The 17,054-nt window shown below is 43.1% G+C and overlaps 2 protein-coding genes across 3 annotated transcripts; both read right to left on the bottom strand.

Annotated features, from left to right (window-relative positions):
• Positions 1-4,088: 4,088 nt before the first annotated feature.
• On the bottom strand, positions 4,089-6,956 carry LOC308692777 (uncharacterized protein). Its single transcript, XM_081369141.1, has 4 exons — positions 6,729-6,956; positions 5,789-5,920; positions 5,382-5,519; positions 4,089-5,126 (listed from the first exon to the last, which is right to left on the bottom strand). Exons 1-4 carry the CDS (start codon positions 6,811-6,813, stop codon positions 4,177-4,179), a joined length of 1,305 nt encoding a protein of 434 aa, XP_081225267.1. The 5' UTR covers positions 6,814-6,956; the 3' UTR covers positions 4,089-4,176.
• Positions 6,957-12,424: 5,468 nt separating this feature from the next.
• Positions 12,425-15,617, bottom strand: LOC308692378 (uncharacterized protein). Of its 2 annotated transcripts, none has more exons than XM_081368327.1 (4): positions 15,244-15,617; positions 14,308-14,439; positions 13,900-14,037; positions 12,425-13,644 (listed from the first exon to the last, which is right to left on the bottom strand). In XM_081368327.1, exons 1-4 carry the CDS (start codon positions 15,326-15,328, stop codon positions 12,716-12,718), a joined length of 1,284 nt encoding a protein of 427 aa, XP_081224453.1. In that variant the 5' UTR covers positions 15,329-15,617; the 3' UTR covers positions 12,425-12,715. The 2 variants fall into 2 exon arrangements, with proteins under 2 accessions (XP_081224453.1, XP_081224454.1); XM_081368328.1 differs by having other exon boundaries at positions 12,628-13,611; positions 15,244-15,598.
• Positions 15,618-17,054: the final 1,437 nt, after the last annotated feature.

The raw sequence follows: 17,054 nt of genomic DNA, 5'->3' as shown, positions 1-17,054 counted from the left end.
TGGCAACACTATCAACGGCAAATGAATCTGCAGTGGTCAGGTGGTACAGCGATCACGTGGTACAAGTCGGAGTTCTACCACAAGTTACAAGTTGTAATTAAGACTAAACTCCTACACCTAAACTCTCCAGGAAATGGATCTCTACTGGAGACGGGCATAAATCTGCATTGAACATCAAGAGACAAAGGGGCATGTCTAGAATTTGAATCTGAATTTTTCAATTGCTGATTGACTTGCCATGTAAATCCATGCAAGTAATTATGAATGAAAACAATGTTTCCAGCCACTGTAGTGAATATAGTGGAATACACAGCCATGGTTATATCATAGCCAATTTAATATTGGATGGTTTCGTATGGATTGCATAATCAGATAATATTTGTTCACTCAAGCTTTCTATAGACATATTTCTTATCGTGACCGAGGCAAGTAGCCTACAGAGTTTTGGTTCATTTCTGTGACGGAGACCGAGACGGCAGAAAGCGCACCCTGTTTGTTTTCTTTATTTTACAAAAGCACAACATTTAATTGTTATTGTGAGTGTACATAAGTAAAAGTTTGTTCGCGTTTGTCGAATGCTAATTTAAAGGGGGCCTATTATGCAAAATTCACTTTTGCATGCTGTTTGGACATAAATGTGTGTTGGCAGTGTGTGTACACAACCACCCAATAGTGATAAAAATCCACTCACTCCTTTTTTATTAATCCCCATAAATCATCAGCAGTGTCTCCCAACGACCTGTTTTCAGATTGCGACTTTAGTGACGTCACTAAAGCCACAGGCCCCGCCCACGAGTGTTGACAGACACTGCAGTTTTAACATAGACCCGCCCTGATCGAGTTCACAGCGAGTTGTACACATCCGCCATTGCTGCACTGACGAGAATGTCTCCTAAGCGTTGTAGGTGTTGTGTGGCTGGATGTATTAATCCACATAGCTCTCTCTCTATTTACTCCCGACATCTGAGGCAGACGCTGAAGACGTGGTGGAATTATTTTGTTTTCAAAGAAAATGCTCCCTCAACTCTACCGAAATTCGTTTATGTCCTTACGCACATCTTATGCTGTGTTTACTCAGCTCTTACAGTGATTTTCTGGAGTAAAACTGACGCTTCATCTTTTGTGTGATGTACAATAAACTTTACTACACTCATCTGTATATTTTTGATCATCATTCGGACCTGGTCCGAAACAGCATACTTTACAGTGGTATGTAAGTTAGTATGTAGTGGATGCATACAAGCAGATGACAAATACGTTATAACCGTAATTAAACTAAACTATACCTGTTCCATCTCCATACAGCACTCTGACTCTGTAGGCATTATTGTCCGACTCCGAGTCGAAATGAACACCGTTACTGAGAGTTTCTGATATTATCATCATTCCGTGAGATGAAATTGTCCTGAGACTGAGCGCGAGCTCATGAAGCTCCGCCCCCTTTGCCGTGCAGCAGCAGCTTATTTGCATTTAAAGGGCACACACCAAAAAGTGACAATTTAAACATGCTGTTAAAAAAGGATCTGTTGGGTATTTTGAGCTAAAACTTCACATACACACTCTGGGGACATCAGAAATTCATTTTGCATCTTGTCCCCTTTAACATGCCCGAAATAAAATCAGATTTTAGAAGAATTTGTTGCGCCACTCGGACAGGTGTGCCAAAACACTGATTTATAAACTAACGACGTCTTCGCCTACACCAAAAACCTGCTCACTTCAGGCTTGAAAAGAGATGTGGGTTGCCCAATTTTCCGTTTTAGAGAAAAAAGGAGTTTGTACAAAGCTCCTGGATGTCACAATTCCTGTCGCAAACAGACAAAGTGACAAGGAGCCACGTAGTCGGCAGGGTTCGAACCTGCGCGGGGAGACCCCAATGGATTTCGAGTCCATCGCCTTAACCTCTCGGCCACGACTACTCCCACCAGTGAGTCACATGCTCAGAGAACACCGGGGCCAACTATCAATGTGGATGGCGAAAATATTGTGTTGGCAACAACGTCAGTTCAACAACGTCTTCACCTACACGAAAAGATGCCATCATCCGGATTTGGACTGGGGATGCTGCGGGCACAACGCAGAGTACTAAATGCTATACAGAGAAAGCAATCTTTCCACTTGCCCCGGGCCTGCACATACAGAGTCAACGGCAAGCTTCAGCTCAGTTCTCTCAAAGTCCCCCACCACCGCTTGCTTAGACAGTAGGGACTTTAAGCAACAGCCTCTGGTGGAACGGCATTCTGTCATTCTATTGCGCATGCGTGACATTAACTGCTACCTCGCGACGTTCTACTGTAACCGTCTACCACGGGAGAACAGCTGATTTGCCGTAGTCGTTACTACGTGACAGATTAAGAATATTAATGTTATGTTTTAGGTTATGTGGCATTGTAATCGTTTCTGTATATCATTAAATGCCAAAAGCAACCCTTCTCTTCCTTTTTAAAATCACTTCCTTTTTTTGTATTTTGTCTGATGATTAAATTACCCCTATGCCGTCCTCTTTACTGTCGCTTAGTGATCTTTGCGCTCTTTAGCTCTTTGCCATTGCCGGAACGGCAGTGTTGGGCAATCCACAGCTGTTGCTTAAAGTCCCTAGTAACCAAGCATTACAGCAGGCAAAACACCACCAAATGCTGGGAAATAACCCCGGCACATCTTATCTTGAAGAGGAAGACCACCTCTCTCAAAGGCTGGGAAGAGCACAGCAAGAGATTAGGGAAGGTTTCCTTGAACCCTGGACCCTCAGATTAAAAGTCTGATGCTCTACCATTTGAGCTAGCTGGGCTTTTGCCAGGGAACAGCCACTCCAGGGATATAACAGCACTTTCTCCTTAAAGTGTTCATGCTTTGTCAGCTTAAAGTTTGTGGTATTAAAGGATGAAGACCACAATTTATAAAGGGACGAGAGAGATAGGCTGCTCCTTCCAAAGCTAGGAACACTGCCATTGAAAGAGTGGAGTTTTTTTCATGGCATGTTGCTAACTCTAAGGTGGTTTCGACAAAAGAGCAATTGGGACATAATGAGTAGGTTTCTGTTTGACTTTTCTAAGAGAGAACGAATGCAACATTTCAAAACACTAATATCCAAGATTCTCCATAAAATATAATGCAGCGTCTCTTGAGCTGCACAACATGAAGGCCATGAAGTTGTCAGGGGATGCCAAAGCCATTGTTCCGACAGCCTGAATAGAATGGCCAAAATCACATATGATCTGGGCCTTTTGAAACGATGCCCACTTCAGGCTTGAAAAGAGCCCAATGTCCGTGTTAGAAGAAAAAAAAAAGCAGCTCGTACAAAGCTCCTAGATGTCACAATTCCTGTCGCAAACAGACGAAGAGCCACACAGTCGGCAGGGTTCGAACCTGCGCGGGGAGACCCCAATGGATTTCAAGTCCATCGCCATAACCTCTCAGCCACGACTACTGCAGTGCATCGTGCACACAGCAGCAACTGAACGTTACCCCAGATAGCCGTGCAGTGTGAAAAGAACAGTGACCCGACTACTTTGAAAATTGTGCAGTGTGAACTCGGCATTACAGGCATTCAGAACTCATTTGGTCGCAGGTAACTAAAGGGATCATCTGTTAATAGGCTTGAAGTTGCAACTTCCTAAAATAAAACGACCACTAGAAGACAATTTCACTAAAATGCTTCAGAATGCAGAAGACTATTGGTCAATAGACAATACTGGTTGAAACGTCACAGAATTCATAGAATTGTTCGTCCAATCATTGCATTTGGATTCAGACGTTTCCATGTCAACACCATCAACGCCGAAATGAATCTGCATCAGTCAGGTGGTACAACTAGAGCACTGCAAGTTGTTTACGTTCATTATCACTGTAATGTTATGCATTTTAGACATGAGGCAATTTAGTGCAGTCTTTCAACCTGTGACACGTTACAGACTCTACTGTGTGCGTTCAAGCATTTTGAAAGAGGCGTGGCTTTGGAGAGTTGGATCTCACGCATTGATTCCAATGAGCCATTATGTGAGAGAACAGCCAAACTAACACTGGAATACAAAAATCTAATTCCTTGTTTTCCCACTTTAAAAAAAAGAAAAAAGAAAAAGAAAGGAAATGGTCTTAAAAGTGTGAGATTTATTTGGTGATAAACAGGGAAAACAACATACATCCAATGGTTAAATCAGCACTGCATGCATAGACACATTAATTATGGCCAGGACATTGGCCATAAGGGTCAGTTGGCTTGGGAGGTTCGGCTGCAGGCTTCATTGGAGGCGCTGCAGGCTTCACAGGAGGCTTCGGGGGTTCGCCTGCAGGCTTCATTGGAGGCTTGGGCGGTTCGGCCACAGGCTTCACAGGAGGCTTCGGGGGTTCGCCTGCAGGCTTCATTGGAGGCTTGGGCGGTTCAGCCACAGGCTTCATTGGAGGCTTGGGCGGTTCGGCCACAGGCTTCACAGGAGGCTTCGGGGGTTCGCCTGCAGGCTTCATTGGAGGCTTGGGCGGTTCAGCCACAGGCTTCATTGGAGGCTTCGGGGGTTCGGCCGCAGGCTTCATTGGAGGCTTCGGGGGTTCGGCCGCAGGCTTCACTGGAGGCTTCGGGGGTTCCACTGCAGGCGTCACTGGCAGTTCGTCTAAAGGCTCCGAAGGTTCGGTAGAAGGCTCCGGCAGTTCAGCAGAAGGCTCCGGCATTTCTGTAGAAGGCTCCGGCAGTTCGGTAGAAGGCTCCGGCTCTTCGGTAGAAGGCTCCGGCTCTTCGGTAGAAGGCTCCGGCTCTTCGGTAGAAGGCTCCACTGGAGGCTTTGGAGGTTCAGCTGCAGGCTTTCCTGGAGGCTTTGGAGGTTCAGCTGCAGGCTTTCTTGGAGGCTTTGGAGGTTCGGCTGCAGGCTTTCCTGGAGGCTTTGGAGGTTCGGCTGCAGGCTTTCCTGGAGGCTTTGGAGGTTCGGCTGCAGGCTTCCCTGGAGGCTTTGGAGGTTCGGCTGCAGGCTTCCCTGGAGGCTTTGGAGGCTCGGCTGCAGGCTTCCCTGGAGGCTTTGGAGGCTCGGCTGCAGGCTTCCCTGGAGGCTTTGGAGGTTCAACTGCAGGCTTCACTGGAGGCCTCGGCGGTTCGGCTGCAGGCTTTCCTGGAGGCCTCGGCGGTTCGGCTGCAGGCTTCACTGGATAGATACAGATCGTCAACTTCAGTCAGTCCGTTTAGAGGCATTCAGTCTCAGATACAGCACAAAACCCAAATACCAAGTTTTACACCTCTTAATTATTAATCATGATCGTATTATTAATCATATGAATTAATTTTGTAAAGCCATCCTGTGCTATTGGCTGAATACTTTTTACATTGAGAACGATTAATTATAAAACAAGACAAACTGAAATGAGGAAGCTGACCCAAACCCTAATATAATAACAAATACCTGCAAATGGATCCATACACTGATGTCCACATCCATTGCTGCAGCATTTCTCATTGTTCGGACAGTCACTGTCATAGTAACACAACTCTGCACACATTCCTGCTCCAGACTTTGTGCTTGGACACTCCCCTGCCTTTGCTGTTATAGAGACACATGACAGAGAAACCACATCACTGAATACTGAATGTCTCATACACTGTATGAAAGAAAATAAAAAAATAGATGATCGTAGGAGGATTTACCGGAATATTCAGTCCATCTACTTCATAGTTTCACGTTTAGTTCAATATGTTACTCGCTGTTTCTTTGCAATTATTTGTGAAACTTGCTAGCAATTCCTGAGTGAAAACTTTTTCAGGGTTTTTTTCCTGGAAGACGTATAGCATGCATCAATAATTAAAACTCACTGAAAACAGGCGGCACACACGCGGACCCACAGGGAAATTGACAGCATTTGTGTCCTCCAGAGCAGTCTCTATCAGAAGTGCAATCTCGTCGGGAGGGCACGACCGTCAGCATCGCCGGACACTGACCAGACACTACAGAAGAGGATCATTAGGGGAGACCAGGAAGTGCTGTAATAGTTTGCTTCAGCATTTGCAAGTCAGGGGTTTTGCAATAAGTCTCAAACTTTGTAATATTCACACATTTATCTGCTTCAAGTCAAGTAGCTTAGAAATCTACCATTTTTCACTAAACCGCATCAATCAGTTTCAAAGACTGAGAGTGAAGTTACAACCTACCCCACTGTAGTAGAGGGAGTAATAGTGCAATGCTGATAGAAAGCATTGACATCAGTTAATTTGTTGTATACAAATTTACTGGTGTACATCTTCAAAAATGATGCCATCCCCATGACCACCCTCATTTCCGTTTAAGCATTTTAATAAGCTACTCAACAGAAAACAGAACAAATATAAAAACCCACTATATATGTAAAATGCAGAGTTATCGGCTATAATTAGCTCCCCACGTTATATTGTAGGCTTATGCATTTCTTAAAACAAACCAAAAAAGACTTTAGGCAAAAGTTTAAACTCAGGATTGATACAGTCCGGTAACAATTTTGCAGCCATATTATAAGACTAATGTGCGTGCTTAACAGTAAACAAAAGTGCCCATTAGTGATTATGTGGGTTTTACTTGTACAATGAAAAATGTATAAACTTATGACAGTTTGCATATTTATACTTTGCTTATTAAAACTAAACCAACATACAAAGATGAACTTCCACTTGACGTCTGTACTGTATTTTTGCAAGCAGATGTGTCGGAAATCAAATTTTGTAAGGCACTTTATTTATGCACTTCTTCGGGCTGCGTAATGAAGCTAAAAGAACTTCTCACCTAGGACTCCAGCGTCTGTTGTGCTTAAACAAGCAGACAGACACAATAAAACAGCACTAAACGAGCAGTACACTTGAGCTGTCATCCTCTCGACCTGCAATCTCAAAATCAACTCTGCTGCTGGAAGATGCACTGAATTAGTGAGTCAGGAGGGGCGGACAGCAAGGACCACAAAACTACAAAGAAAGACCCCTGTTGCTGCATCAAAATATCAGCTGAAACCCACAACTAGTGATGTGACATTTGAACCGAGGCGTCGGAGCGTGTGTCGAGAAAAAGTGGGCGTGCCAGATGAAGCCGCGATTCGAGGCTTGTGTTGTTAACGTGAAAATCACGTGACTAATGACAAACGAGGCCTCGGTTTGTGTGGCTACGTCATCGGTTCGGTCTGAGTGTCGCTACCGGATTAAAGACGGTTCGAAACTCGCGCCACCTTGTGGGAGTTGTCAGCAGTAGTAGAAGCAGTTGTAGTAGTGTCAGAGAGTTAGAAAACTATCATTGTCATTGTCGTTATTGTGTCATATGTGAGGGCTGTATATTATTACATTATCAGGTTAGAATAGTTATAGTTTATTATTATCATAGTAGGCCTATATTATAGTCTTGTTATATTAATTAGATAAGATTATTTGGATTGCTCTGGATTTTTGGATCTGGACTGGACTGCTTTTTGATTTGGATTGCCCTTTTGGATTTGTTTGCTTTTTGTGACTCTTCCTTTTTCCTGGTAATGGAGCCAGCAAGAAAGAGGGAATCCTCCCCTGTCTGGGCTCAACAGAAACATCAGTGAACCACTTGAACCACTGCCATTTTTACGTTCCCCTTCATCCTCTGTTTCTTGTGAAAGGATCTTTTCCCAGGCTAGAGAGATTTTGTCCAAGAAGAGGAATCATCTAAACCACAACACACTTGAAATAATTATGTTTCTCAATAAAAAAAAAACTATTTTTATGTTCCTTCCTTCCGGACTATTCTGTTGCAGTTTACTTTAATCTGTTATCTATAATCTGTTAAATTAATAAATTACACTCCCTCTAACATAAGCACTGCACTCAACAGTGTCACTGTTGTTGTTCATACTGTCCCTATCCAAACAATTTATGAATAATTAATGAACTGTGTTTGTTACTCTGGACAAGTAAATTCAGACAGAGAAAGATACATATTTTATATTATACACAGTAATGGACAAATGTCTGATCATGTCTTTTATTATTGCAAATGAAAGGTTACAAACATCAACAGTGAGTACAAAATAAATAAATATTTTTTATTTATACAAATATTTTTATAAAATATACATTTAAATATAAATATATTTACATTACAAATAAATATTTTTATTTATAAAAGCATTTTTATAAAATGTAAAAAAATTTATAAAAAAATAATTTTTTTTTATAAAATTAGGGAGGGAGGGAGGGAGGGAGCGAGGGCGCGACACTGGTTCAGAATGAATTAATTTGTCTGCTATTTCTTTGCACAGTAGCTAGGTGTCACTAGTGAGCAATGCTGAATGAAGCTTCGAGTAATGAACCTTTGGCTGAAGCAATGGCCTGCGAGGTCTCAGTGGTTCAGGAAGCCTCATTTTGCCATCACTACCCACAACAAACGCTACCAAAAGAGTTTAAAACACTTTTTGAAAATACATTTTTAAAGGGGGTCTGGGTAACTCTAACCCTAATGAAAATCACTTGCCTGCAGCTTTCTAATATAGCCTAATCTTGAAGACCTTGATTAGCTTGTTCAGGTGTGTTTGATTAGGGTTGGACGTCGTAATAATTACCGTAATTAGGAGATGATTGATTGTTTTTATGGCAACACTATCAACGGCAAATGAATCTGCAGTGGTCAGGTGGTACAGCGATCACGTGGTACAAGTCGGAGTTCTACCACAAGTTACAAGTTGTAATTAAGACTAAACTCCTACACCTAAACTCTCCAGGAAATGGATCTCTACTGGAGACGGGCATAAATCTGCATTGAACATCAAGAGACAAAGGGGCATGTCTAGAATTTGAATCTGAATTTTTCAATTGCTGATTGACTTGCCATGTAAATCCATGCAAGTAATTATGAATGAAAACAATGTTTCCAGCCACTGTAGTGAATATAGTGGAATACACAGCCATGGTTATATCATAGCCAATTTAATATTGGATGGTTTCGTATGGATTGCATAATCAGATAATATTTGTTCACTCAAGCTTTCTATAGACATATTTCTTATCGTGACCGAGGCAAGTAGCCTACAGAGTTTTGGTTCATTTCTGTGACGGAGACCGAGACGGCAGAAAGCGCACCCTGTTTGTTTTCTTTATTTTACAAAAGCACAACATTTAATTGTTATTGTGAGTGTACATAAGTAAAAGTTTGTTCGCGTTTGTCGAATGCTAATTTAAAGGGGGCCTATTATGCAAAATTCACTTTTGCATGCTGTTTGGACATAAATGTGTGTTGGCAGTGTGTACACAACCACCCAATAGTGATAAAAATCCACTCACTCCTTTTTTATTAATCCCCATAAATCATCAGCAGTGTCTCCCAACGACCTGTTTTCAGATTGCGACTTTAGTGACGTCACTAAAGCCACAGGCCCCGCCCACGAGTGTTGACAGACACTGCAGTTTTAACATAGACCCGCCCTGATCGAGTTCACAGCGAGTTGTACACATCCGCCATTGCTGCACTGACGAGAATGTCTCCTAAGCGTTGTAGGTGTTGTGTGGCTGGATGTATTAATCCACATAGCTCTCTCTCTATTTACTCCCGACATCTGAGGCAGACGCTGAAGACGTGGTGGAATTATTTTGTTTTCAAAGAAAATGCTCCCTCAACTCTACCGAAATTCGTTTATGTCCTTACGCACATCTTATGCTGTGTTTACTCAGCTCTTACAGTGATTTTCTGGAGTAAAACTGACGCTTCATCTTTTGTGTGATGTACAATAAACTTTACTACACTCATCTGTATATTTTTGATCATCATTCGGACCTGGTCCGAAACAGCATACTTTACAGTGGTATGTAAGTTAGTATGTAGTGGATGCATACAAGCAGATGACAAATACGTTATAACCGTAATTAAACTAAACTATACCTGTTCCATCTCCATACAGCACTCTGACTCTGTAGGCATTATTGTCCGACTCCGAGTCGAAATGAACACCGTTACTGAGAGTTTCTGATATTATCATCATTCCGTGAGATGAAATTGTCCTGAGACTGAGCGCGAGCTCATGAAGCTCCGCCCCCTTTGCCGTGCAGCAGCAGCTTATTTGCATTTAAAGGGCACACACCAAAAAGTGACAATTTAAACATGCTGTTAAAAAAGGATCTGTTGGGTATTTTGAGCTAAAACTTCACATACACACTCTGGGGACATCAGAAATTCATTTTGCATCTTGTCCCCTTTAACATGCCCGAAATAAAATCAGATTTTAGAAGAATTTGTTGCGCCACTCGGACAGGTGTGCCAAAACACTGATTTATAAACTAACGACGTCTTCGCCTACACCAAAAACCTGCTCACTTCAGGCTTGAAAAGAGATGTGGGTTGCCCAATTTTCCGTTTTAGAGAAAAAAGGAGTTTGTACAAAGCTCCTGGATGTCACAATTCCTGTCGCAAACAGACAAAGTGACAAGGAGCCACGTAGTCGGCAGGGTTCGAACCTGCGCGGGGAGACCCCAATGGATTTCGAGTCCATCGCCTTAACCTCTCGGCCACGACTACTCCCACCAGTGAGTCACATGCTCAGAGAACACCGGGGCCAACTATCAATGTGGATGGCGAAAATATTGTGTTGGCAACAACGTCAGTTCAACAACGTCTTCACCTACACGAAAAGATGCCATCATCCGGATTTGGACTGGGGATGCTGCGGGCACAACGCAGAGTACTAAATGCTATACAGAGAAAGCAATCTTTCCACTTGCCCCGGGCCTGCACATACAGAGTCAACGGCAAGCTTCAGCTCAGTTCTCTCAAAGTCCCCCACCACCGCTTGCTTAGACAGTAGGGACTTTAAGCAACAGCCTCTGGTGGAACGGCATTCTGTCGTTCTATTGCGCATGCGTGACATTAACTGCTACCTCGCGACGTTCTACTGTAACCGTCTACCACGGGAGAACAGCTGATTTGCCGTAGTCGTTACTACGTGACAGATTAAGAATATTAATGTTATGTTTCAGGTTATGTGGCATTGTAATCGTTTCTGTATATCATTAAATGCCAAAAGCAACCCTTCTCTTCCTTTTTAAAATCACTTCCTTTTTTTGTATTTTGTCTGATGATTAAATTACCCCTATGCCGTCCTCTTTACTGTCGCTTAGTGATCTTTGCGCTCTTTAGCTCTTTGCCATTGCCGGAACGGCAGTGTTGGGCAATCCACAGCTGTTGCTTAAAGTCCCTAGTAACCAAGCATTACAGCAGGCAAAACACCACCAAATGCTGGGAAATAACCCCGGCACATCTTATCTTGAAGAGGAAGACCACCTCTCTCAAAGGCTGGGAAGAGCACAGCAAGAGATTAGGGAAGGTTTCCTTGAACCCTGGACCCTCAGATTAAAAGTCTGATGCTCTACCATTTGAGCTAGCTGGGCTTTTGCCAGGGAACAGCCACTCCAGGGATATAACAGCACTTTCTCCTTAAAGTGTTCATGCTTTGTCAGCTTAAAGTTTGTGGTATTAAAGGATGAAGACCACAATTTATAAAGGGACGAGAGAGATAGGCTGCTCCTTCCAAAGCTAGGAACACTGCCATTGAAAGAGTGGAGTTTTTTTCATGGCATGTTGCTAACTCTAAGGTGGTTTCGACAAAAGAGCAATTGGGACATAATGAGTAGGTTTCTGTTTGACTTTTCTAAGAGAGAACGAATGCAACATTTCAAAACACTAATATCCAAGATTCTCCATAAAATGTAATGCGGCGTCTCTTGAGCTGCACAACATGAAGGCCATGAAGTTGTCGGGGGATGCCAAAGCCATTGTTCCGACAGCCTGAATAGAATGGCCAAAATCACATATGATCTGGGCCTTTTGAAACGATGCCCACTTCAGGCTTGAAAAGAGCCCAATGTCCGTGTTAGAAGAAAAAAAAAAGCAGCTCGTTCAAAGCTCCTAGATGTCACAATTCCTGTCGCAAACAGACGAAGAGCCACACAGTCGGCAGGGTTCAAACCTGCGCGGGGAGACCCCAATGGATTTCAAGTCCATCGCCATAACCTCTCAGCCACGACTACTGCAGTGCATCGTGCACACAGCAGCAACTGAACGTTACCCCAGATAGCCGTGCAGTGTGAAAAGAACAGTGACCCGACTACTTTGAAAATTGTGCAGTGTGAACTCGGCATTACAGGCATTCAGAACTCATTTGGTCGCAGGTAACTAAAGGGATCATCTGTTAATAGGCTTGAAGTTGCAACTTCCTAAAATAAAACGACCACTAGAAGACAATTTCACTAAAATGCTTCAGAATGCAGAAGACTATTGGTCAATAGACAATACTGGTTGAAACGTCACAGAATTCATAGAATTGTTCGTCCAATCATTGCATTTGGATTCAGACGTTTCCATGTCAACACCATCAACGCCGAAATGAATCTGCATCAGTCAGGTGGTACAACTAGAGCACTGCAAGTTGTTTACGTTCATTATCACTGTAATGTTATGCATTTTAGACATGAGGCAATTTAGTGCAGTCTTTCAACCTGTGACGTTACAGACTCTACTGTGTGCGTTCAAGCATTTTGAAAGAGGCGTGGCTTTGGAGAGTTGGATCTCACGCATTGATTCCAATGAGCCATTATGTGAGAGAACAGCCAAACTAACACTGGAATACAAAAATCTAATTCCTTGTTTTCCCACTTTAAAAAAAAGAAAAAAGAAAAAGAAAGGAAATGGTCTTACAAGTGTGAGATTTATTTGGTGATAAACAGGGAAAACAACATACATCCAATGGTTAAATCAGCACTGCATGCATAGACACATTAATTATGGCCAGGACATTGGCCATAAGGGTCAGTTGGCTTGGGAGGTTCGGCTGCAGGCTTCATTGGAGGCGCTGCAGGCTTCACAGGAGGCTTCGGGGGTTCGCCTGCAGGCTTCATTGGAGGCTTGGGCGGTTCGGCCACAGGCTTCACAGGAGGCTTCGGGGGTTCGCCTGCAGGCTTCATTGGAGGCTTGGGCGGTTCAGCCACAGGCTTCATTGGAGGCTTGGGCGGTTCGGCCACAGGCTTCACAGGAGGCTTCGGGGGTTCGCCTGCAGGCTTCATTGGAGGCTTGGGCGGTTCAGCCACAGGCTTCATTGGAGGCTTCGGGGGTTCGGCCGCAGGCTTCATTGGAGGCTTCGGGGGTTCGGCCGCAGGCTTCACTGGAGGCTTCGGGGGTTCCACTGCAGGCGTCACTGGCAGTTCGTCTAAAGGCTCCGAAGGTTCGGTAGAAGGCTCCGGCAGTTCAGCAGAAGGCTCCGGCATTTCTGTAGAAGGCTCCGGCAGTTCGGTAGAAGGCTCCGGCTCTTCGGTAGAAGGCTCCGGCTCTTCGGTAGAAGGCTCCACTGGAGGCTTTGGAGGTTCAGCTGCAGGCTTTCCTGGAGGCTTTGGAGGTTCAGCTGCAGGCTTTCCTGGAGGCTTTGGAGGTTCGGCTGCAGGCTTTCCTGGAGGCTTTGGAGGTTCGGCTGCAGGCTTTCCTGGAGGCTTTGGAGGTTCGGCTGCAGGCTTCCCTGGAGGCTTTGGAGGTTCGGCTGCAGGCTTCCCTGGAGGCTTTGGAGGTTCGGCTGCAGGCTTCCCTGGAGGCTTTGGAGGCTCGGCTGCAGGCTTCCCTGGAGGCTTTGGAGGTTCAACTGCAGGCTTCACTGGAGGCCTCGGCGGTTCGGCTGCAGGCTTTCCTGGAGGCCTCGGCGGTTCGGCTGCAGGCTTCACTGGATAGATACAGATCGTCAACTTCAGTCAGTCCGTTTAGAGGCATTCAGTCTCAGATACAGCACAAAACCCAAATACCAAGTTTTACACCTCTTAATTATTAATCATGATCGTATTATTAATCATATGAATTAATTTTGTAAAGCCATCCTGTGCTATTGGCTGAATACTTTTTACATTGAGAACGATTAATTATAAAACAAGACAAACTGAAATGAGGAAGCTGACCCAAACCCTAATATAATAACAAATACCTGCAAATGGATCCATACACTGATGTCCACATCCATTGCTGCAGCATTTCTCATTGTTCGGACAGTCACTGTCATAGTAACACAACTCTGCACACATTCCTGCTCCAGACTTTGTGCTTGGACACTCCCCTGCCTTTGCTGTTATAGAGACACATGACAGAGAAACCACATCACTGAATACTGAATGTCTCATACACTGTATGAAAGAAAATAAAAAAATAGATGATCGTAGGAGGATTTACCGGAATATTCAGTCCATCTACTTCATAGTTTCACGTTTAGTTCAATATGTTACTCGCTGTTTCTTTGCAATTATTTGTGAAACTTGCTAGCAATTCCTGAGTGAAAACTTTTTCAGGGTTTTTTTTCCTGGAAGACGTATAGCATGCATCAATAATTAAAACTCACTGAAAACAGGCGGCACACACGCGGACCCACAGGGAAATTGACAGCATTTGTGTCCTCCAGAGCAGTCTCTATCAGAAGTGCAATCTCGTCGGGAGGGCACGACCGTCAGCATCGCCGGACACTGACCAGACACTACAGAAGAGGATCATTAGGGGAGACCAGGAAGTGCTGTAATAGTTTGCTTCAGCATTTGCAAGTCAGGGGTTTTGCAATAAGTCTCAAACTTTGTAATATTCACACATTTATCTGCTTCAAGTCAAGTAGCTTAGAAATCTACCATTTTTCACTAAACCGCATCAGTTTCAAAGACTGAGAGTGAAGTTACAACCTACCCCACTGTAGTAGAGGGAGTAATAGTGCAATGCTGATAGAAAGCATTGACATCAGTTAATTTGTTGTATACAAATTTACTGGTGTACATCTTCAAAAATGATGCCATCCCCATGACCACCCTCATTTCCGTTTAAGCATTTTAATAAGCTACTCAACAGAAAACAGAACAAATATAAAAACCCACTATATATGTAAAATGCAGAGTTATCGGCTATAATTAGCTCCCCACGTTATATTGTAGGCTTATGCATTTCTTAAAACAAACCAAAAAAGACTTTAGGCAAAAGTTTAAACTCAGGATTGATACAGTCCGTTAACAATTTTGCAGCCATATTATAAGACTAATGTGCGTGCTTAACAGTAAACAAAAGTGCCCATTAGTGATTATGTGGGTTTTACTTGTACAATGAAAAATGTATAAACTTATGACAGTTTGCATATTTATACTTTGCTTATTAAAACTAAACCAACATACAAAGATGAACTTCCACTTGACGTCTGTACTGTATTTTTGCAAGCAGATGTGTCGGAAATCAAATTTTGTAAGGCACTTTATTTATGCACTTCTTCGGGCTGCGTAATGAAGCTAAAAGAACTTCTCACCTAGGACTCCAGCGTCTGTTGTGCTTAAACAAGCAGACAGACACAATAAAACAGCACTAAACGAGCAGTACACTTGAGCTGTCATCCTCTCGACCTGCAATCTCAAAATCAACTCTGCTGCTGGAAGATGCACTGAATTAGTGAGTCAGGAGGGGCGGACAGCAAGGACCACAAAACTACAAAGAAAGACCCCTGTTGCTGCATCAAAATATCAGCTGAAACCCACAACAAACGCTACCAAAAGAGTTTAAAACACTTTTTGAAAATACATTTTTAAAGGGGGTCTGGGTAACTCTAACCCTAATGAAAATCACTTGCCTGCAGCTTTCTAATATAGCCTAATCTTGAAGACCTTGATTAGCTTGTTCAGGTGTGTTTGATTAGGGTTGGACGTCGTAATAATTACCGTAATTAGGAGATGATTGATTGTTTTTATGGCAACACTATCAACGGCAAATGAATCTGCAGTGGTCAGGTGGTACAGCGATCACGTGGTACAAGTCGGAGTTCTACCACAAGTTACAAGTTGTAATTAAGACTAAACTCCTACACCTAAACTCTCCAGGAAATGGATCTCTACTGGAGACGGGCATAAATCTGCATTGAACATCAAGAGACAAAGGGGCATGTCTAGAATTTGAATCTGAATTTTTCAATTGCTGATTGACTTGCCATGTAAATCCATGCAAGTAATTATGAATGAAAACAATGTTTCCAGCCACTGTAGTGAATATAGTGGAATACACAGCCATGGTTATATCATAGCCAATTTAATATTGGATGGTTTCGTATGGATTGCATAATCAGATAATATTTGTTCACTCAAGCTTTCTATAGACATATTTCTTATCGTGACCGAGGCAAGTAGCCTACAGAGTTTTGGTTCATTTCTGTGACGGAGACCGAGACGGCAGAAAGCGCACCCTGTTTGTTTTCTTTATTTTACAAAAGCACAACATTTAATTGTTATTGTGAGTGTACATAAGTAAAAGTTTGTTCGCGTTTGTCGAATGCTAATTTAAAGGGGGCCTATTATGCAAAATTCACTTTTGCATGCTGTTTGGACATAAATGTGTGTTGGCAGTGTGTGTACACAACCACCCAATAGTGATAAAAATCCACTCACTCCTTTTTTATTAATCCCCATAAATCATCAGCAGTGTCTCCCAACGACCTGTTTTCAGATTGCGACTTTAGTGACGTCACTAAAGCCACAGGCCCCGCCCACGAGTGTTGACAGACACTGCAGTTTTAACATAGACCCGCCCTGATCGAGTTCACAGCGAGTTGTACACATCCGCCATTGCTGCACTGACGAGAATGTCTCCTAAGCGTTGTAGGTGTTGTGTGGCTGGATGTATTAATCCACATAGCTCTCTCTCTATTTACTCCCGACATCTGAGGCAGACGCTGAAGACGTGGTGGAATTATTTTGTTTTCAAAGAAAATGCTCCCTCAACTCTACCGATATTCGTTTATGTCCTTACGCACATCTTATGCTGTGTTTACTCAGCTCTTACAGTGATTTTCTGGAGTAAAACTGACGCTTCATCTTTTGTGTGATGTACAATAAACTTTACTACACTCATCTGTATATTTTTGATCATCATTCGGACCTGGTCCGAAACAGCATACTTTACAGTGGTATGTAAGTTAGTATGTAGTGGATGCATACAAGCAGATGACAAATACGTTATAACCGTAATTAAACTAAACTATACCTGTTCCATCTCCATACAGCACTCTGACTCTGTAGGCATTATTGTCCGACTCCGAGTCGAAATGAACACCGTTACTGAGAGTTTCTGATA

This window comes from Scardinius erythrophthalmus (assembly GCF_964197995.2).
Source record: "Scardinius erythrophthalmus genome assembly, chromosome: 6".
Lineage (NCBI taxonomy): Eukaryota > Metazoa > Chordata > Actinopteri > Cypriniformes > Leuciscidae > Scardinius > Scardinius erythrophthalmus.
This window is presented reverse-complemented; position numbering and strand designations above follow the sequence as displayed.